General features: G+C 40.3%; 2 protein-coding genes across 2 annotated transcripts in view; one reads left to right on the top strand and one right to left on the bottom strand.

The window, feature by feature from the left end:
• Positions 1–833: 833 nt before the first annotated feature.
• On the top strand, positions 834–2,708 carry LOC311281011 (general transcription factor II-I repeat domain-containing protein 2-like; the record flags this gene model as incomplete). Its single annotated transcript, XM_084393633.1, has 1 exon — positions 834–2,708. One exon carries the CDS (start codon positions 834–836, stop codon positions 2,706–2,708), a length of 1,875 nt encoding a protein of 624 aa, XP_084249759.1.
• Positions 2,709–3,620: 912 nt separating this feature from the next.
• The window catches only part of ttc8 (tetratricopeptide repeat domain 8), a 69,325-nt gene continuing 47,985 nt past the window's right edge, over positions 3,621–24,960 (bottom strand). The window contains exons 12-15 of the mRNA XM_084393618.1: positions 10,321–10,495; positions 9,328–9,450; positions 6,843–6,926; positions 3,621–4,360 (exon numbers count right to left, since the gene is read on the bottom strand). Of these exons, the coding sequence (XP_084249744.1) occupies positions 4,244–4,360; positions 6,843–6,926; positions 9,328–9,450; positions 10,321–10,495 (499 nt within the window). The 3' untranslated portion in view covers positions 3,621–4,243. The remainder of the gene's footprint in view (positions 4,361–6,842; positions 6,927–9,327; positions 9,451–10,320; positions 10,496–24,960) is intronic.

Here is a 24,960-nt window from a genome sequence, read left to right on the forward strand (position 1 = left end):
AAAAGCGGGGACCCGGCAAAAGCAAAATTATGACCTGACAGCAATAGGGCGGCATTTCACAGCGGGAGAGCTAGTGTGGGTGTACAGCCCTCAGAGAAAGAAGGGCAGGTGCCCTAAACTGGACTCCAAGTGGGTTGAGCCGTGCAGTGTTCTGGAGAGAATCGGAGAAGTGGTTTACCGAGTTCAGTTGCCTCCGAGGGGTAGGAAGGTGGCTGTGTACAGAGACAGATTGGCACCTTATAGAGGAAGTGCCGCTGCAGCCCAAACACCGGCCTCCTCCACAGTTGTGCCTATCCCGGAGGGTGGACCAGGACCCTAGTCGAGCACTTCCAGTCCCCTGGCAGACCCACGTACAGCCACACCAGTTCTTGAGCTGCAAACCTCGCATTCATATAGCCCGGTTTCAGTTACACAGGAAGGGCAACTGTGGCTTCAGCGTGTCAGAAGGCCGCCGAGACGGTTCAGGGACTTTGTTTGTTCCCTCGAGGTTGAGGAACTTTGTAAAGGGGGAGCAGTGTAGCAAGTCTCTGAAAGACTGTTTATCTTCAATATGATCTAGATCAGGCGTCAGCAACCTTAGGCACGCGTGCCACCATGGGCACGTGGTACCTTAACCAATGGCACGATGGCAATATGTGTTCAAGAGTTATTGATGTTGAAATCATGGTTGAAATGCTGAAGCACTCTCTCATCCGCAATGCCAAATGACAACGTTCACAGTTGCGCAACCTGTGTATCTATGAGACCCACCCTACTCTGTCTCTGCTCTGATTGGCTAGTAGGCTGACGCGTTACTATAGTAACGCTGCTGGCAGAGCGGGCTTGATAGCGGTATGTCGGCAATGGCAGGCCCGCTAGCTAAGAAAACTAAAGTTAATGTTCGGGCATTCCAGCCCTCATGGACAGACGAGTGGGGATTTGTGTTTCAGAAGGACCGTGCTGTGTGCACATTATGTCTCGAAAATGTTGTTTGCCGAACATCGAGTGTTAAACGCCACTTTGAGACCAAACATGAGAAATCATTCAAGGATGTGGCAGACAAGGCTGAATTGATCAAACGTGCTGTGTCCAGGTATGGGAAGCAAGCTAACACACTTAAAGTCTTCGCCACGGCCAAAGATCATGCTACCGAAGCAAGCTATCACATTGCTAATTGCATTGCAAAATGGGGAAAGCCATTCACTGATGGCGAATATATAAAGGAGGCTTTCATCTGTAGCTCAGATGTTTTGTTCTATGGCTTACCAAACAAAGAGACAATAAAATCAAGAATAAAAGACATTCCCATATCTGCCAGAAGTGTTGAACGACGCATCGAAGAAATGGCTGAAAACGTTAGAGCGCAGCAGACAGGCGGTTTGAAAGAAGCCGTGGTATTTAGCGTTGCACTTGATGAGAGTGTGGATGTAAATGACATACCACGTTTGGCAGTCGTGACAAGATACAGTGATGTGACTGTAAGAGAGGAACTATGTTGCTTAAAGCCAATGCCTGAAACAACAAAAGGTGAGGACATAGCCAGAGTTTTTCTGGATCATTTTGAGGAGCGAGGGATTGACATTAGCAAGATTTTTGCAGTGACAACAGATGGCGCCCCCGCCATGGTCGGGAAACAGCGGGGAGCAGTCACATTAATCGAGGAACAAGTTGGTCACCCCATTATGAAACTTCACTGCATAATACACCAAGAAAATCTTTGTGCAAAAATGTCAAATTCAGATCTTAATGAGGTTATGGCTACAGTGGTGAAAGTTGTTAACTTCATAGTTAAGCGATCTGCTCTAACACACCGACAGTTCACATCTCTGCTCGAGGAAATGAACTGCGCATATAAAGATATCCCTCTCCACACAGCAGTCAGGTGGCTAAGCTGCGGGAAAGTTTTGGAGCGGTTTGTCAGCTGCTTTGATGCTATAAAGACCTTCCTGGCTGAAAAAGGCCAAGACTACCCCGAACTGCAGGACGAGGAATGGGTTGTGAAACTTATGTTTCTCACGGACATTACGGGACACCTCAACGAGCTAAATCTCCGCCTGCAAGGTGCAGGGCAAACCGTTTTGGACATGTATGACACATGGGCTGCTTTTGTTGGAAAGCTGACAATTTTTTCAAGCGACATTGCCACCTCCACTTTCCGCTACTTCAGACACTTAAGGGAGCTGTCCACGGAGCACAGCATCAGCACCGCTGAAATATGCAAATACATCAGCGGGCTTGAGTCGGAGTTTACAACAAGATTTCGGGAATTTCAGAAGTATGGGCCCATGTTTTCATTCTTGATTAAACCCGATAGCTTTGATGGACATGAACTGGATTTAGCTCTGATGGATTGGCTGGATATACAGAACGTGGAAATGGAGCTGATTGAGCTGAAGACTTCAACACTGTGGGTGACAAAGTTTGCAGAGCTACGGAAACAGCTGGAAACAGCCGCAAGGCATGATCACGGGACTTGCATCTTCACCTGCTGGATATCTGTACCAGATAAGTTTTGCTGTCTCAGGAAGATTGCATTGGCTTTGCTGACAGTCTTCGGATCAACATATATCTGTGAGCAGATATTCTCACATATGAAGAGCGTGCTCAGCCCCTCCCGCAGTCGTTTGACAACTGACCACTCCGAAGCTTGTGTGCAACTTAAAGTGACTAAATACGAACCCCAAATTATGGAGCTCAGCAAAGAAAAGCAGGGCCAGGGTTCACATTGACTGGTAAGCATCTGTTTAATGTAGCACACATGACTTTACATACAAGGGCTCTGTCCCAGTCTCTTTTTTCATGTCAGATGTGGATGTTTTCATGGTAGCATTCTTGTATATAGTGTTTGTTACACTTAATTCTCCCTTTGTGACATTTGCTGCCATGCAACCTTTTTGAAATGAGGTAATATGCAAGCAGTATGCAAAATGGGAACTGCATATACATGTAAAAAAAAAAAAAAATACACAGCATTATTGTATAGTTCTCATATGTCTGTTACTTTTAATTCTCCTGTTTTGACATTTACTGCCATTATAACTGAGTGAAATTTAAGATGTTAAAAAAGAAATGAAGGTGTAAAAAAGGTGTAATGTTGGTAAGGTTAATGATTTCAACTCAGATGTTGATATTTTTATAAGTATGGCAGCCTTGTATCATACTCCGTTTATATTTACAATGTCCTGGTTATGGGAACTAAATGTTATCAAATGTTGCAATGGAATAAAACTACAGATTCCCTGGATATTAAACTTTTGATGTGATGTCATAATTAAACTTAATGTTAACATGGCACACTAATAGACAAGACATTTTGAAAAGGGCACTTCATATCAAAAAGGTTGCCGACCCCTGATCTAGATTTTCTTTCATGTGTTCTGGTTGTGTGGGGCTTTAAGGAATGGGCTGTTCTTCTAAAGAACGAGCCTGCGCAGTTATGCCTGGCCGGGGTTGGAGAAAGGGGAGTTCGAGAAGTTTGTGGTTCGCTGGACTGTGTGTAAGGGATACAGTCCTCCGCTTCGCGTCAGGGTCCTGATCAGCCTGTCGGGGTTGTATTCGCTATAACAACCACCTCGCTCTACATTATCCCACTTATTACATGGCTTCCTACCAAATAAATCAATAACTTGACACAAAATATTGATTTAAAAAGGAGTTTATTGATTTAAAAACAATTGTATTGCTTCCGCTAAAGAAAATAGTCCGTTCCATCTCTATGGTTAGAATCCTGCGTCCATAGCAACGCTCTGTCCTGTGTCCTTAGCAACGCTCTGTTTTTCATGGCAACGGTGTGTTATACTTATAGCAGCGTCTGATATCAAGAAATAACACACCGCGTTCTACATTAGAATTCAACCAAGCCATGTAATAAAAATATATATTTCACACCCCAGACTATACATTTGACTCAGATTTCACAGTTATCTGTGGTGTTTGATGTGTATATAATGTATTGTTTATTGCATTTGACCTGTTATGGATGCATTTATGTTTGTTGATTGTAACACGCTTTGAGCTTGGGAAACAATATATAAATTAAACTATTATTATTATTATGAGCTGAAGCAGTAAATCAAGGTCTTGAGCGGTTAGTCTGGTGTGATGGAGCGAGGTGGAGCCGTATCAGAGCAGTACTAACAAAACAATGACATTTTTTAAATCATTTAATTTTTTTTAAATGATAAACATACATATACATGCTAGTCTGTGCAAGTCATTGTGTGATCTCCCAACACTGATGTGCTGAGATGAGAGTTGAGTCCTCTTATAGAGTGGCAAAGTGCAGTCTGAGGTTCTTCAGGATCTGCTGAGTGTCCACATGTTCAGGGAACGCATCCTCAGACCTCTGAGCGGCCGTGTAACTGTTCTGGAGATCGCCAACCTTCAGGCACAAACAAACAGCATTAAACACTCACATTTATTTAGCTGAAAATATACTTCTGAACTATTGTACATTAGGATTGTAAATATGGCTTCATACTAATACTTAATTATAGCTAAAAGATAATAAAAAATAAAGGAGAAGGCATATTCTCATAAAACAATGACAGAGTAACACATCAGAGTAACACAGTAACACACATCAGAGTAACACAGTAACACACATCAGAGTAACACAGTAACACACATCAGAGTAACACAGTAACACACATCAGAGTAACACAGTAACACACATCAGAGTAACACACAGTAACACACATCAGAGTAACACACAGTAACACACATCAGAGTAACACACATCAGCGTAACACACAGAGTAACACACAGAGTAACACATCAGAGTAACACACATTAAAGTAACACGCATCAGAGTAACACACAGTAACACATTACAGTAACACACATTAAAGTAACACGCATCAGAGTAACACACATCAGAGTAACACACAGTAACACATTACAGTAACACACATTAAAGTAACACGCATCAGAGTAACATACAGGAACACACATTACAGTAACACACATCAGAGTAACACATAGAGTAACACATCAGAGAAACACACATTAGAGTAACACGCATCACAGTAACGCATCAGAGTAACACACATCAGAGTAACACACATCACAGTAACGCATCAGAGTAACACACATCAGAGTAATGCATCAGAGTAACACACACCAGAGTAACACACATCACAGTAATGCATCAGAGTAACACACATCAGAGTAACACACATCACAGTAACGCATCAGAGTAACACACATCAGAGTAACACACATCACAGTAACGCATCAGAGTAACACACATCAGAGTAACACACATCACAGTAATGCATCAGAGTAACACACATCAGAGTAACACACATCACAGTAACGCATCAGAGTAACACACATCAGAGTAATGCATCAGAGTAACACACACCAGAGTAACACACATCACAGTAACGCATCAGAGTAACACACATCAGAGTAATGCATCAGAGTAACACACACCAGAGTAACACACATCACAGTAACGCATCAGAGTAACACACATCAGAGTAATGCATCAGAGTAACACACACCAGAGTAACACACATCACAGTAATGCATCAGAGTAACACACATCAGAGTAACACACATCACAGTAACGCATCAGAGTAACACACATCAGAGTAATGCATCAGAGTAACACACATCAGAGTAACACACATCACAGTAACGCATCAGAGTAACACACATCAGAGTAATGCATCAGAGTAACACACACCAGAGTAACACACATCACAGTAACGCATCAGAGTAACACACATCAGAGTAATGCATCAGAGTAACACACACCAGAGTAACACACATCACAGTAACGCATCAGAGTAACACACATCAGAGTAATGCATCAGAGTAACACACACCAGAGTAACACACATCAGAGTAATGCATCAGAGTAACACACATCAGAGTAACACACATCACAGTAACGCATCAGAGTAACACACATCAGAGTAATGCATCAGAGTAACACACATCAGAGTAACACACATCACAGTAACGCATCAGAGTAACACACATCAGAGTAATGCATCAGAGTAACACACACCAGAGTAACACACATCACAGTAACGCATCAGAGTAACACACATCAGAGTAATGCATCAGAGTAACACACACCAGAGTAACACACATCACAGTAACGCATCAGAGTAACACACATCAGAGTAATGCATCAGAGTAACACACATCAGAGTAACACACATCACAGTAACGCATCAGAGTAACACACATCAGAGTAATGCATCAGAGTAACACACACCAGAGTAACACACATCACAGTAATGCATCAGAGTAACACACATCAGAGTAATGCATCAGAGTAACACACACCAGAGTAACACACATCACAGTAACGCATCAGAGTAACACACATCAGAGTAATGCATCAGAGTAACACACACCAGAGTAACACACATCAGAGTAATGCATCAGAGTAACACACATCAGAGTAACACACATCACAGTAACGCATCAGAGTAACACACATCAGAGTAATGCATCAGAGTAACACACATCAGAGTAACACACATCACAGTAACGCATCAGAGTAACACACATCAGAGTAATGCATCAGAGTAACACACACCAGAGTAACACACATCACAGTAACGCATCAGAGTAACACACATCAGAGTAATGCATCAGAGTAACACACACCAGAGTAACACACATCACAGTAACGCATCAGAGTAACACACATCAGAGTAATGCATCAGAGTAACACACATCAGAGTAACACACATCACAGTAACGCATCAGAGTAACACACATCAGAGTAATGCATCAGAGTAACACACACCAGAGTAACACACATCACAGTAATGCATCAGAGTAACACACATCAGAGTAACACACACAGAGTAACACACATCAAGAGTCGCGAGTCGTACCTTCTCAGAGAGTGTGGCGAAGTTAAAGTGTGGCTCGTACATGTGAGGAGACAGCGCAGCAGCCGTCTGCAGGAAAGCCTTCGCCTGGGACAACACACAAGTCAAGTTACAGTGTTGTTCAATCCTGATACGACACAAGTCTTCCCTTGGTCTCACTCACTCGGATCTACCTCATTATTGTACAAGTGTAGAAACATCAGGAAACAACAAGTAATATGCCGGTAAATCTCATTATTCATGTATCATACACTAGAGTTGTGTGGGGTGGGGGGTGAATCACATAGACATAATAAATACATAGACGCACTATTGGCCGCTGGATCGTACGTCAACGGCACCGCCATATTGCGGAGGGCAACTTTCCCATAACTCTCATAATGGGAATTGAGAACAATGTCTGCTTGGTGTGCTGCTTGGGGCTGTGCAAATCACCACACAATTGAAAACAGGTCTCGGGGAATTACCTTTCACAAGCAAGACTGAGCATTTGTTTCTGGTTGCATTTGGTCATTCTATAATTAGCAATAGTAATGTTAGTTGGCCACCGGAGTCAATCAGACTAAAATAGCTATTGATATAAATGATTGTGTGACAGTGACAGGATGTCCATTTTTAGACATATGGGCGATGCGTAGTAAGCCATACTCAGGGTATTTTTATTATATATATGTTTTTAACAATAATGCATTCATGGGTGTCAGTTTGGTTTGAAATGTGCTGGGGACAGAGACGCATTCGGAAGTGCATTTTCAGAAGTGCTGGGTACAATGACGCATACATTTTTTTTCTCTCTTTCGCGCAGGTTATGTTTCGAAAGACGATGTCCTGTAGCTCAGGCACACTTTTCAACAGGCCCACCAAAAACTTTCAACAAAAAAGAAAAAAGAAAAAAAAAAGAGACTTTTACTATATTCTAATTTTGTCAATAATTATTAAAAAATCGCCAATAAGATCATAATTTGTGCTAAAATAGTGTTTAGTTTTAAAAACCATTTAAAAAAGCTGGTTATATTTTGATGTTTCTGCGCAAGTTCAGCAGACAGTGAGGTTCAGGTTTGTTCCGATCAGAGCTTGTGAGTGGATCAGTGCATTTCTGAATATTCCGCTCCGCTCGCTCTTTCCGCAGGGTCACTCGCTCAACCCAGATGTCCTGTTGCCTGGTTCGAAAATATGTGGAATAAGGGCTGCTTCTGACTAAAAGTTTTTTTCCTAGTCGACTAGTAGGCTAGTTGTTCATTTAAGTCATTCGTGGACAAATCGCCCCTTTATATTAATTTAATTACTTATATAGCCTACAGGATAATGAGCTTACGTAATATAGCCGCACTCAAGCGCACGACCGCACGCATAAAGCTTGCCACAAAGAACCAGTAAAAGTAATGATTATGACTGCGTCTAAATGTGTCTAAATACGCTGTGAATGTGTGCATTATACACTTGAGTTTCGGTTCATTTATGAGACGAACTCCAGTTCACTCGCCGGCGCCTCCAATGTCGTGATTATCTGCTATATTTCCTTCTTATTTATTAAATCCAGGCAATTGGTTCATGAAACATTGATTAAAATTAAGATATAATTAATACAAAACGAAATTCACTTTAAAGAAAGGCAGCTGTTCTGTTTGAGGTCTCTGTGAAAGTTTTAAAGCAGTCTTTTAGTGCCGCTTTCAGAGCGCTCACGTCCGTAACCGAGAACTGACACGTTGTTTTTTCCCTCATAAATGCGAACACGGAAAATAAAATAAAATGAATATTATAATGTTTTTTGTTGGGTCAGACAATGATTACCAAATTTCTCTCTCATATTGCTCCTCACAACCACTGAAAACAGTCAAAAAAATCGAACCAAAAGCCAAATTAATATGGGCGGAAGTTAAAAGTGGTGGGTACAAAATGACTCATGACAAAATCTGGTGGGTACGCGTCCCCCTGTCCCCCCCGAAATCGACGCCTATGAATGCATTATAACGTAGGACAGTAGTATTTAATAGTGCATTGAATGTTGCCACAGGCTTGTATAAAATTAGGCAGTGATATAGTGTGTGTGTGTGTGTGTGTGGTAGTGTGTGTGTGTGTGTGTGTGTGTGTGTGTGGGGGGGGGGGGGTAGTGTGTGTGTGTGTGTGGTAGTGTGCGTGTGTGTGTGGTAGTGTGTTTGTGTGGTAGTGTGTGGTAATGTGTGTGTGTGTGTGTGTGTGTGTGTGGTAGTGTGTGTGTGCGTGTGTGTGTGGTAATGTGTGTGTGTAAGTGTGTGTGTGTGGTAGTGTGTGTGTGTAGTAGTGTGTGTGTGGGTGGGGGGGTAGTGTGTGTGTGTGTGTGTGTGTATGTATGAGTGGTAGTGTGTGTGTATGTGTGTGGTAGTGCGTGTGTGGTAGTGTGTGTGTGTGTGTGTGTGTGTGGTAGTGTGTGTGTGTGGTAGTGTGTGTGTGTGGTAGTGTGTGTGTGTGTGTGTGCGTGCGTGTGTGTGAGACGTTAGGGAAGACTGACCTGCTCGATTCGGCCTTTCCGTAGCTCTAACACAGCCAGGTTATTGTAAGCTTCTCCATGGTTGTTGTTGAAAGCCAAGGCCAGTTTGAAGCACTGGTAAGCCAGAGTCAAGTCACCAATGCCCTGCGCAACACACAGAAAAGACAAACATTTACATGATTAATAATTTGGCTCGTGGAATCAGATTATCCAAATGTTTCAGTAACACTTTATTTTTAGGTGACGTAGTTACAAGTTACTACATACATACTAGTCTAGTAATAACAGTAAATTGTGCATGATTACAAGTAACTAAACCAAACCCTAACCATAACTCCATAGTAAGTACATGTAGGTAATTAATATACTGCAATGTAACTACGTCACCTTCAAATAAAGTGTATCTAATGCTTCTGCTTTGGGCACAATGGCAACATTTAATACTTTAACACTTTTCCTTCTCAATCAATATGCTATTTTATTACAAACACAAATTTCTAATCCATTTACATTTACATTTATTCATTTAGCTGACGCTTTTATCCAAAGCGACTTACAATTGCTATATATGTCAGAGGTCGCACGCCTCTGGAGCAACTAGGGGTTAAGTGTCTTGCTCAGGGACACATTGGTGTCTCACAGTGGATTCGAACCCGGGTCTCTCACACCAAAGGCATGTGTCTTATCCATTGCGCCACACCACCCCTAATCCAGCTGATATAGACAAATCTCAGAAAATCTCTCAATAAAAGAGGGATAAAAAGTCATTATACTTTGTTTGTAGAAGTATACCTATCTTTTGATGCTCTATTAAATGTTCAGTTTCATTGAGTGAAATGATCTTAATCACACTCCTGACTCGATATGAATTACTAAGTGTCTAAATCACACGTTAGAGTAAGTCAGAGCTGCGATCACTCAGTCCTCGGGACAGGGATTGTTTCGGCCAGGCTCTTCCTCGTCTGCAGACTGTCACACACGTGACCTAAAGCCTGAGTGAGTGTTTCTGCTCACCACTGCAACGTGTCCCAGATTGTACCAGACATCGGCCTGCTCCTCGTCGCTGGACACCAGGGCTAGTGCTCGCTCAAAGGAGGACAGCGTCATGTCGTACTGCTGGGCGTAGAAGCAGCACAAGCCCAGGTTATTATACAGCTGGCAGTTAAACACCCCCATCTGCAGCAAACGCCTGGAGACAACCACACAGAGGCTCACACTTTACTGTTTACCTTCACACTTTACTGTTTACGTTCACACTTTACTGTTTACCTGCACACTTTACTGTTTACCTTAACACTTTACTGTTTACCTGCACACTTTACTGTTTACCTTCACACTTTACTGTTTACCTGCACACTTTACTGTTTACCTTTACCTTCACACTTTACTGTTTACCTTCACACTTTACTGTTTACCGTCACACTTTACTGTTTACCTTCACACTTTACTGTTTACCTTTACTGTTTACCTGCACACTTTACTGTTTACCTTCACACTTTACTGTTTACCTGCACTGAACACTTTACTGTTTACCTTCACACTTTACTGTTTACCTGCACACTTTACTGTTTACCTTTACCTTCACACTTTACTGTTTACCTTCATAATTTACTGTTTACCTTCACACTTTACTGTTTACCTTCATAATTTACTGTTTACCTTCACACTTTACTGTTTACCTTCACACTTTACTGTTTACCTTCACACTTTACTGTTTACCTTCACACTTTACTGTTTACCTGCACACTTTACTGTTTACCTGCACACTTTACTGTTTACCTTTACCTTCACACTTTACTGTTTACCTGCACACTTTACTGTTTACCTTCACACTTTACTGTTTACCGTCACACTTTACTGTTTACCTTCACACTTTACTGTTTACCTTTACTGTTTACCTGCACACTTTACTGTTTACCTTCACACTTTACTGTTTACCTGCACTGAACACTTTACTGTTTACCTTCACACTTTACTGTTTACCTTCACACTTTACTGTTTACCTTCACACTTTACTGTTTACGTTCACACTTTACTGTTTACCTGCACACTTTACTGTTTACCTTCATAATTTACTGTTTACCTTCATAATTTACTGTTTACCTTCACACTTTACTGTTTACCTTCACACTTTACTGTTTACCTTCACACTTTACTGTTTACCTGCACACTTTACTGTTTACCTTCATAATTTACTGTTTACCTTCACACTTTACTGTTTACCTTCATAATTTACTGTTTACCTGCACACTTTACTGTTTACCTTCATAATTTACTGTTTACCTTCACACTTTACTGTTTACCTGCACACTTTACTGTTTACCTGCACACTTTACTGTTTACCTGCACACTTTACTGTTTACCTTCATAATTTACTGTTTACCTTCACACTTTACTCTTTACCTTCATAATTTACTGTTTACCTTCACACTTTACTGTTTACCTTCACACTTTACTGTTTACGTTCATAATTTACTGTTTACCTTCACACTTTACTGTTTACCTTCATAATTTACTGTTTACCTGCACACTTTACTGTTTACCTGCACACTTTACTGTTTACCTTCATAATTTACTGTTTACCTTCACACTTTACTGTTTACCTGCACACTTTACTGTTTACCTGCACACTTTACTGTTTACCTGCACACTTTACTGTTTACCTTCATAATTTACTGTTTACCTTCACACTTTACTGTTTACCTTCATAATTTACTGTTTACCTTCACACTTTACTGTTTACCTGAACACTTTACTGTTTACCTTCACACTTTACTGTTTACCTTCATAATTTACTGTTTACCTTCACACTTTACTGTTTACCTGCACACTTTACTGTTTACCTTCATAATTTACTGTTTACCTTCACACTTTACTGTTTACCTGCACACTTTACTGTTTACCTTCATAATTTACTGTTTACCTTCACACTTTACTGTTTACCTTCATAATTTACTGTTTACCTGCACACTTTACTGTTTACCTTCATAATTTACTGTTTACCTTCACACTTTACTGTTTACCTGCACACTTTACTGTTTACCTGCACACTTTACTGTTTACCTGCACACTTTACTGTTTACCTTCATAATTTACTGTTTACCTTCACACTTTACTGTTTACCTTCATAATTTACTGTTTACCTTCACACTTTACTGTTTACCTTCACACTTTACTGTTTACCTGCACACTTTACTGTTTACCTTCATAATTTACTGTTTACCTTCACACTTTACTGTTTACCTGCACACTTTACTGTTTACCTTAACACTTTACTGTTTACCTGCACACTTTACTGTTTACCTTCACACTTTACTGTTTACCTGCACACTTTACTGTTTACCTTTACCTTCACACTTTACTGTTTACCTTCACACTTTACTGTTTACCTTCACACTTTACTGTTTACCTTTACTGTTTACCTGCACACTTTACTGTTTACCTTCACACTTTACTGTTTACCTGCACTGAACACTTTACTGTTTACCTTCACACTTTACTGTTTACCTTCACACTTTACTGTTTACCTTCACACTTTACTGTTTACCTGCACACTTTACTGTTTACCTTCATAATTGACTGTTTACCTTCACACTTTACTGTTTACCTTCACAATTTACTGTTTACCTTCACACTTTACTGTTTACCTTCACACTTTACTGTTTACCTGCACACTTTACTGTTTACCTTCATAATTTACTGTTTACCTTCACACTTTACTGTTTACCTTCATAATTTACTGTTTACCTGCACACTTTACTGTTTACCTTCATAATTTACTGTTTACCTTCACACTTTACTGTTTACCTTCATAATTTACTGTTTACCTTCACACTTTACTGTTTACCTTCACACTTTACTGTTTACCTGCACACTTTACTGTTTACCTTCATAATTTACTGTTTACCTTCACACTTTACTGTTTACCTTCACACTTTACTGTTTACCTTCACACTTTACTGTTTACCGTCACACTTTACTGTTTACCATCACACTTTACTGTTTACCTTCATAATTTACTGTTTACCTGCACTGAACACTTTACTGTTTACCTTCACACTTTACTGTTTACCTTCACACTTTACTGTTTACCTTCACACTCTACTGTTTACCTTCACACTTTACTGTTTACCTGCACACTTTACTGTTTACCTGCACACTTTACTGTTTACCTGCACACTTTACTGTTTACCTGCACACTTTACTGTTTACCTTCATAATTTACTGTTTACCTGCACTGAACACTTTACTGTTTACCTTCACACTTTACTGTTTACCTTCACACTTTACTGTTTACCTTCACACTTTACTGTTTACCTTCACACTTTACTGTTTACCTTCACACTTTACTGTTTACCTTCACTCTACTGTTTACCTTCACACTTTACTGTTTACCTGCACACTTTACTGTTTACCTGCACACTTTACTGTTTACCTGCACACTTTACTGTTTACCTTCACACTTTACTGTTTACCTGCACACTTTACTGTTTACCGTCACACTTTACTGTTTACCATCACACTTTACTGTTTACCTTCATAATTTACTGTTTACCTGCACTGAACACTTTACTGTTTACCTTCACACTTTACTGTTTACCTTCACACTTTACTGTTTACCTTCACACTCTACTGTTTACCTTCACACTTTACTGTTTACCTGCACACTTAACTGTTTACCTGCACACTTTACTGTTTACCTGCACACTTTACTGTTTACCTTCATAATTTACTGTTTACCTGCACTGAATACTTTACTGTTTACCTTCACACTTTACTGTTTACCTTCACACTTTACTGTTTACCTTCACACTTTACTGTTTACCTTCACACTCTACTGTTTACCTTCACACTCTACTGTTTACCTGCACACTTTACTGTTTACCTGCACACTTTACTGTTTACCTGCACACTTTACTGTTTACCTGCACACTTTACTGTTTACCTGCACACTTTACTTTTTACCTTCACACTTTACTGTTTACCTGCACTTCACACTTTACTGTTTACCTGCACTGAACACTTTACTGTTTACCTGCACACTTTACTGTTTACCTGCACTGAACACTTTACTATTTACCTGCACACTTTACTGTTTACCTGCACACTTTACTGTTTACCTGCACTGAACACTTTACTGTTTACCTGCACACTTTACTATTTACCTTCACACTTTACTGTTTATCTGCACTGAACACTTTACTGTTTACCTTCACACTTTACTGTTTACCTTCACACTTTACTGTTTACCTTCACTGAACACTTTACTGTTTACCGTCACACTTTACTGTTTACCTGCACACTTTACTGTTTACCTGCACACTTTACTGTTTACCTGCACACTTTACTTTTTACCGTCACACTTTACTGTTTACCTGCACACTTTACTGTTTACCTGCACACTTTACTGTTTACCTGCACACTTTACTTTTTACCGTCACACTTTACTGTTTACCTGCACACTTTACTGTTTACCTGCACACTTTACTGTTTACCTGCACTGAACACTTTACTGTTTACCTGCACACTTTACTGTTTACCTTCACTGAACACTTTACTGTTTACCGTCACACTTTACTGTTTACCGTCACACTTTACTGTTTACCTTCACACTTTACTGTTTACCTTCATACTTTACTGTTTACCTTCACTGAACACTTTACTGTTTACCTGCACACTTTACTGTTTACCTGCACACTTTACTGTTTACCACTGTTTACCGTCACACTTTACTGTTTACCATCACACTTTACTGTTTACCTTCACTGAACACTTTACTGTTTACCTTCACACTTTACTGTTTACCTTCATACTTTACTGTTTACCTTCACTGAACACTTTACTGTTTACCTGCACACTTTACTGTTTACCTGCACACTTTACTGTTTACCTTCACACTTTACTGTTTACCTGCACACTTTACTGTTTACCTGCACACTTTACTGTTTACCTTCACACTTTACTGTTTACCTTCATACTTTACTGTTTACCTTCACTGAACACTTTACTGTTTACCTTCACACTTTACTGTTTACCTTCACTGAAAACTTTACTGTTTACCTGCACACTTTACTGTTTACCTTCATACTTTACTGTTTACCTTCACTGAACACTTTACTGTTTACCTGCACACTTTACTGTTTACCTTCATACTTTACTGTTTACCTTCACTGAACACTTTACTGTTTACCTGCACACTTTACTGTTTACCGTCACACTTTACTGTTTACGTCACACTTTACAGTTTACCGTCACACTTTACAGTTTATCACTGTTTACCGTCACACTTTACTGTTTACCTTCACTGAACACTTTACAGTTTACCTTCACACTTTACTGTTTACCTGCACACTTTACTGTTTACCTGCACACTTTACTGTTTACCTGCACACTTTACTTTTTACCTTCACACTTTACTGTTTACCTGCACTTCACACTTTACTGTTTACCTGCACTGAACACTTTACTGTTTACCTGCACACTTTACTGTTTACCTGCACTGAACACTTTACTGTTTACCTGCACACTTTACTGTTTACCTGCACTGAACACTTTACTGTTTACCTGCACACTTTACTGTTTACCTGCACTGAACACTTTACTGTTTACCTGCACTGAACACTTTACTGTTTACCTGCACTGAACACTTTACTGTTTACCTTCACACTTTACTGTTTACCTTCACACTTTACTGTTTACCTTCACTGAACACTTTACTGTTTACGGTCACACTTTACTGTTTACCTGCACACTTTACTGTTTACGGTCACACTTTACTGTTTACCTGCACACTTTACTGTTTACCTGCACACTTTACTGTTTACCTGCACACTTTACTTTTTACCGTCACACTTTACTGTTTACCTGCACACTTTACTGTTTACCTGCACACTTTACTGTTTACCTGCACACTTTACTTTTTACCGTCACACTTTACTGTTTACCTGCACACTTTACTGTTTACCTGCACACTTTACTGTTTACCTGCACTGAACACTTTACTGTTTACCTTCATACTTTACTGTTTACCTTCACTGAACACTTTACTGTTTACCTGCACACTTTACTGTTTACCACTGTTTACCGTCACACTTTACTGTTTACCATCACACTTTACTGTTTACCTTCACTGAACACTTTACTGTTTACCTTCACACTTTACTGTTTACCTTCATACTTTACTGTTTACCTTCACTGAACACTTTACTGTTTACCTGCACACTTTACTGTTTACCTGCACACTTTACTGTTTACCTGCACACTTTACTGTTTACCTTCACACTTTACTGTTTACCTTCATACTTTACTGTTTACCTTCACACTTTACTGTTTACCTTCATACTTTACTGTTTACCTTCACTGAACACTTTACTGTTTACCTGCACACTTTACTGTTTACCTGCACACTTTACTGTTTACCTGCACACTTTACTGTTTACCTGCACACTTTACTGTTTACCTGCACACTTTACTGTTTACCTTCACACTTTACTGTTTACCTTCATACTTTACTGTTTACCTTCACACTTTACTGTTTACCTTCACTGAACACTTTACTGTTTACCTGCACACTTTACTGTTTACCTTCATACTTTACTGTTTACCTTCACTGAACACTTTACTGTTTACCTGCACACTTTACTGTTTACCTTCATACTTTACTGTTTACCTTCACTGAACACTTTACTGTTTACCTGCACACTTTACTGTTTACCGTCACACTTTACTGTTTACGTCACACTTTACAGTTTACCGTCACACTTTACAGTTTATCACTGTTCACCGTCACACTTTACTGTTTACCTTCACTGAACACTTTACAGTTTACCTTCACACTTCACAGTTTACCACTGTTTTCCGTCACACTTTACTGTTTACCTTCACTGAACACTTTACAGTTTACCTTCACACTTTACAGTTTACCACTGTTTTCCGTCACACTTTACTGTTTACCTTCACTGAACACTTTACAGTTTACCTTCACACTTTACAGTTTACCTTCACACTTCACAGTTTACCACTGTTTTCCGTCACACTTTACTGTTTACCTTCACTGAACACTTTACAGTTTACCTTCACACTTCACAGTTTACCACTGTTTTCCGTCACACTTTACTGTTTACCTTCACTGAACACTTTACTGTTTACCTGCACACTTTACTGTTTACCTTCACACTTTACTGTTTACCTTCACACTTTACTGTTTACCTTCATACTTTACTGTTTACCTGCACACTTTACTGTTTACCTTCACACTTTACTGTTTACCTGCACTGAACACTTTACTGTTTACCTTCACACTTTACTGTTTACCTTCATAGTTTACTGTTTCCCGTCACACTTTACTGTTTACCACTGTTTACCGTCACACTTTACTGTTTACCTTCACTGAACACTTTACTGTTTACCTTCACTGAACACTTTACTGTTTACCTGCACTGAACACTTTACTGTTTACCTTCACTGAACACTTTACTGTTTACCTTCACTGAACACTTTACTGTTTACCTGCACTGAACACTTTACTGTTTACCTGCACTGAACACTTTACTGTTTACATTCACTGAACACTTTACTGTTTACCTGCACACTTTACTGTTTACCTTCACACTTTACTGTTTACCTGCACTGAACACTTTACTGTTTACCTGCACTGAACACTTTACTGTTTACCTGCACTGAACACTTTACTGTTTACCTTCACACTTTACTGTTTACCACTGTTTACCGTCACACTTTACTGTTTACCACTGTTTACCGTCACACTTTACTGTTTACCATCACACTTTACTGTTTACCATCACACTTTACTGTTTACCTTCACTGAACACTTTACTGTTTACCTGCACACTTTACTGTTTACCTGCACTGAACACTTTACTGTTTACCACTGTTTACCGTCACACTTTACTGTTTACCGTCACACTTTACTGTTTACATTCACACTTTACTGTTTACCTTCACTGAACACTTTACTGTTTACCACTGTTTACCGTCACACTTTACTGTTTACCTGCACACTATACTGTTTACCTGCACACTTTACTGTTTACCTGCACTGAACACTTTACTGTTTACCTGCACACTTTACTGTTTACCTGCACTGAACACTTTACTGTTTACCTGCACACTTTACTGTTTACCACTGTTTACCGTCACACTTTACTGTTTACCGTCACGGTTTACTGTTTACCTTCACACTTTACTGTTTACCTGCACACTATACTGTTTACCTGCACTGAACAATTTACTGTTTACCGTCACACTTTACTGTTTACCTGCACACTATACTGTTTACCTGCACTGAACACTTTACTGTTTACCTGCACACTTTACTGTTTACCTGCACTGAACACTTTACTGTTTACCTGCACACTTTACTGTTTACCTGCACACTTTACTGTTTACCTGCACACTATACTGTTTACCTGCACACTATACTGTTTACCTGCACTGCACACTTTACTGTTTACCTGCACACTATACTGTTTACCTGCACTGAACACTTTACTGTTTACCTGCACTGAACACTTTACTGTTTACCTGCACACTTTACTGTTTACCTTCACTGAACACTTTACTGTTTACCTTCATACTTTACTGTTTACCACTGTTTACCACTGTTTACCGTCACACTTTACTGTTTACCGTCACGGTTTACTGTTTACCTTCACACTTTACTGTTTACCTTCACTGAACACTTTACTGTTTACCTTCATACTTTACTGTTTACCACTGTTTACCACTGTTTACCGTCACACTTTACTGTTTACCGTCACGGTTTACTGTTTACCTTCACACTATACTGTTTACCTGCACTGAACAATTTACTGTTTACCGTCACACTTTACTGTTTACCTTCACTGAACAATTTACTGTTTACCGTCACACTTTACTGTTTACCTGCACTGAACACTTTACTGTTTACCTGCACACTATACTGTTTACCTGCACTGAACACTTTACTGTTTACCTGCACACTTTACTGTTTACCTGCACTGAACACTTTACTGTTTACCTTCACACTCTACTGTTTACCTGCACTGAACACTTTACTGTTTACCTGCACACTCTACTGTTTACCTGCACTGAACACTTTACTGTTTACCTGCACACTTTACTGTTTACCTGCACTGAACACTTTACTGTTTACCTGCACACTCTACTGTTTACCTGCACTGAACACTTTACTGTTTACCTGCACACTCTACTGTTTACCTGCACTGAACACTTCACTGTTTACCTGCACACTCTACTGTTTACCTGCACTGAACACTTTACTGTTTACCTGCACACTTTACTGTTTACCTGCACACTTTACTGTTTACCTGCACACTCTACTGTTTACCTGCACTGAACACTTTACTGTTTACCTGCACACTTTACTGTTTACCTGCACTGAACACTTTACTGTTTACCTGCACACTTTACTGTTTACCTGCACTGAACACTTTACTGTTTACCTGCACACTCTACTGTTTACCTGCACTGAACACTTTACTGTTTACCTGCACACTTTACTGTTTACCTGCACTGAACACTTTACTGTTTACCTTCACACTCTACTGTTTACCTGCACTGAACACTTTACTGTTTACCTGCACACTTTACTGTTTACCTGCACTGAACACTTTACTGTTTACCTTCACACTCTACTGTTTACCTGCACTGAACACTTTACTGTTTACCTGCACACTTTACTGTTTACCTTCACACTTTACTGCTTACCTGCACTGAACACTTTACTGTTTACCGTCACACTTTACTGTTTACCTTCACTGAACAATTTACTGTTTACCTTCACACTTTGCGGTTTACCTTCACTGAACACTTTACTAAGTAAATGCTAATATATTACTGTGTCATGCGTGCTGAATTTAGTAACTATGTGATGTTTAATATGTTAAATAGTTGCCCTTCCTATTCAACAGGATAGCTCTAGGCTATGCAGGCTTAAACGAGGTTAACTATCCTCTAACCTATCGTAACGGAAAATCCCCATCAGCTGTTACTTTAGGCCGGCGTGGCGTGTCCGTTTTTATTCCGGCTCCCATGTTCACAGGTTAGAGCTTGCACACTGCCTGCGTGACGCGCACGTCTCGCCGAAAATGCGTGCATGCTAGAAATAGAACCGACGCCTCTTATTCACGCGACACGCAAGCGTGTTGGAAACGTTTCCAGGCAAAATAGAATAGACAAATATGTTTAGATGTCATTTTGACACGAATACATATTAATAAATGACATTTTGATATTTGGAGGTTTTGACATAAATGCAGATATTGTTGTAATTTAATAAAAAAAAAAAAATAATAATAATAATTATCGATATTCAAATATTGCACCTGTCAATACAGAATGAAATATTCTGTAGCCTATTTTGCTGTCAATACTGTCGACAGTTATCTTTGCTGTATCAGTAGGCTATATATTTATGTTTATCATGAATGAAAGGCCTTCCACAACTCTCTCCCCATATGTCGAACAAGGGTGATCCAAATCCCGAGATAGCCCTCACTGTACGTCACCTAGCAGCAGCAGCGCCGCGTCAGACACGTTTCTGGTGTGCAAAGGCATAGAAAACACCACACAGATGCCACACTCACGCCACACAGCCTCATTGTTCATGATCACTCTCTTCCGTCTCTGTGGGTGTGCATTGATGAGCATAAATTATTATAATTCAAATGAACTATTAGTTATGAACAGCAGCCAAATTAATTATATTCATAGCATATTTCTGCCCATATCCTGGGCATCTGATCTTTTGCAGACCACCTGATTGTGACCTACTGTTACACCACCTTTGCTGATGCTAAGATGACGAAAGATAGTCGTACCAACAGAGAGAGGATACGCAAGGCAATGCGTCATGCACGTAATGCTCAGTCAGTCGAAGCCCGAGATGCTCGGCTGGCAAGTGACGCTGCTCACCATGCTAACATGAGATAAGGAAACACCTGAGATACGAGCGGATCGCCAGATGCATGACTGTCAACGACACAACCTTCTGAGAGAGGAGGAGACCCCTCAGCAGCAAGAGGAACGACGAGCAAGGGATACCACGTGCCCGTCTGGAAAAGGCACGAAAAGACAATCGCAACCTTGCTCAGTGTAATGATACAGACTTCTTCCAAGAGGAACTTCATGGTGATTATAGGCACATGCTGAGCAAGACCTCACTGTTTGAATGTCCTACATGCTCACATTGTGGTGGAAAGAGGAGAGAAAAGGATTCTGCTGCAACTCCGGTAAGATTAACCTTACATATAACGCCACAAATCCCAAGCCTGGCTCAATGCCACCACAGCCTCCAGATGCTATTAAGGACCTTTTCCTTGATTAAAGTTTTGTGAAGCAAGCAAAACAATACAACAATGCGCTGACAATGGCAGGTATTGGTATTAAAGAGGTAGCTATGCCTGGCTTCAACCCAGGTGTGCGTATACAAGGCAGTTTATCATTACATTGCCGGCCCCCTTCCTGAACAAGGTCGCACACCACTCTATGCTCAGATCTATTTCCACGATCCTGCTCATGAGCTGGAAAACCGCCGAGCCCATGCCTCAAACAGTGATCGGAATGAAGATTTTACTGAGGACGCAAGAGGCCATTCACATGTGCAATCCATACGTGCAACAGTTTAAGTTAGCCATTGAGTATGTGACCCAAAATGCCAATGCCAATGAACTGAAAATCGTCCTAACAGCTCGCACACAACGTCATGACCTTCATCGTGGCACTGTGAATCTTCCAGCACTGAATAGTGAGGTGGCTGTCATTGCTCCAGGAGTAACAACTACACAGCAGTTTGGGAAACTGGCTTTCACTCTTCACCTCAGAGGAGGAAGGCTTCGGACAATCGACGCCATGCATCCAGCATATGACCCATCGTCATGCTTCTTCTGCCTCAGGGGTCCCAAGGACACCACACTGAGCTGGCAGGCATCACACCAACATCCTTCTACCGTTACCATCTTCAAGTGCGTGACATTGCTCAACACTTCAATTTGCTGCTTCGTGGTGGGAGACTGACACAGCAATACGTATGTGACATGATGGCAAAAATGTAGTCACACCGCCTCAACTGGATCCGCCACAACCAGAAGTCTATCAAGGCTGAAAAGTATAAAATCATTGTTGATGCCCTAAATAGTCACACTGAGATCATTCCTGGACGCCTAACCATCCTGCCGCCCACAATTTACAGATCACCCCGATGGTACGCCAAGGAGTTCCAAGATGCCATGGCCTTGGTATGAATCAGAGGAAACCCTGACTTCTTCCTCACCTTCACTTGCAACCTGAACTGGCCTGAAATCACAGGATCACTTTTTGAGGGTCAACAGACCAATCAGAGACCAGACATCATTGCTCGAGTATTTCACCTGAAGGTGGAAGCGCTCCTCACAGACCTCCTCAAGCGTGACATCTTGGGACACATTGATGCATATGTGATGGTGAAGGAAACACAAAAGAGGCATCTTCCACACATACACATGCTCATGACCATGGTAGCCCGCGACAAACCCAGGACCGCCAGCGATATTGACCGTGTGGTGTCTGCAGAGATTCCTGACAAAAACACAAATATGGAACTACATCGCATTGTAACATCACACATGATTCACAGTCCAAGAGGACAATGGTACAGTGCCAGCACCTGCATGCTAGACAAAAAGTGCACCAAAGACTATCCCAAACAATTGAGACAGAACACAAGCTTTTCAGACAACTCCTACCCACTGTACTGAAGACAGAAGGAGCACCTGGTTCTCCCATCATCAAGACCATCAGAAGTGGAGTCAATGTACCTGTCAGTAATACATGGGTTGTGCCATACAATCCGTACCTCCTGCTCCGATACAATGCGCATATTAATGTTGAAATTGTGTGCTGTCTCCAGTGTCAAATATCTGTATAAATATTTGGAGAAGGGACCTGATCAGTGCATGGTGAGACTGGATGTGCCTGATGATGAGACCCGTGAGACACTCCGACGTGATGAGGTGACACGTTATGAGTTAGGGCGTTACATCACTGCATCTGAGGGATACTGGCGCATATACGACTTCCCCATTCAGCAGAAACAGCCACCAGTAAAGATGCTTGCAATTCATCTAGAGTAGTGGTTCTCAACGGGGGCGTTCAGAGAACAACGGAAGCAAGATTTTTGAAAGGGGGGCGTTCAGGTGTTAATGGGGGGCGTTCAGATGTTAATGGGGGGCGTTCAGGTGTTAATGGGGGGCGTTCAGGTGTTAATGGGGGGCGTTCAGGTGTTAATGGGGGGCGTTCAGGTGTTAATGGGGGGCGTTCAGGTGTTAATGGGGGGCGTTCACGAGTTCAAATATGTAACGCAAATTTTTGTTCATTTACTTTTATTCATTTTAAGCATTTAGTAGTTGTAATAAACACTTTAAGTGGGCTATTTAAAAAGTGTTAGGACTATGTTTTTGTTAAATTATGTTGTAAAACATATGTGCAGAGTGTGATATCATATTGTGTGTGCACGCGCATCTATGGTGTGCGTGAAAGAATACGTCAGCAGCGCTAAAAAACAACAACATTTGTCCGCAGCCGCTCTAGTCCTGACCGCACGTCCCCGTCAGTGTTGTGGGCACTCGGCAGGTTTTTTGTGTTCATTTCTATTGCATTACGATTGAAAGCAGTATCAATCATGTCAAAAATATGATGTGCAGTCAAGTTCGGGTTATGTGTTTGCTGTGAGTGTTCTTGTGATGTCGCTTGTGATTCGAGGAGTTTTGACGACTTGATATTATTTCTTATTAAAAAGTTTAGAATGTCTAACATTCTAAAATCTTCCAGTTTAATGCGACATGCAGCCTATCGTTACTTTTGCAACGACTCTATTATTTTTCCAGTCATAGACCAGCGCTCAAGCACTGACTAGAATCAGCATTCACAAGCTCAAAAATGTGTTTGGCGCTGACAACAATCCGGTGGTGCCGAGAATCCAGCGCTGACTAGAATCACGCAGCGGAGGAATGGAAAGTTGACAAGCCATTAAAAAGTATTGACTTAAGAAACACTTATATTTTTTCAAATATTTTCAATAAATCATGTTCCCATTCACTCCAGCGACGAATTTTAAAATTGATTAAACTATATTCTATTTATAAGGTAAAACTTTTACATTTTTAGGCATTAACTAATTCAAATCCCTAATGCCAAAATGTTTTCTTTGTTCACCGAGTAATTTACTGTTCAGGCATTATTGTTAAATCACAAGACAGTGAGGAGAAAATGACAATTTGATGGATAATTTAAATATATTCTGCAATCACATTTTGGTAATGTATTCATTCCGCCGTCACATCTGAGCGGAAACACTGCTTGGGTAGTTTCAAGATATAAAAATAATGAATAATACAATAATAATTTAATTGTTCATATGTGTTTATTCTTGTTAGAAGTTTTTTTTTTACTGATTATGAACACAAACCAAATTAATTGTAATTGTATTAATTATACCATTGAAGAAAACAAGCTGATACCAAGGTATTTTAGGCCTACAATTCTAACATAATTTTTCATGAAAAATCATGATTTTTTTTTTTTTTTTTGAAAGTGAGGTTAATGTAAGCAGCTTCTTGCAATACTCTCCTAAATGCGTAATAAAACCTATAAGTGCAA

Source organism: Rutilus rutilus (assembly GCF_951802725.1).
Source record: "Rutilus rutilus genome assembly, chromosome: 21".
Taxonomy (NCBI): Eukaryota; Metazoa; Chordata; class Actinopteri; order Cypriniformes; family Leuciscidae; genus Rutilus; species Rutilus rutilus.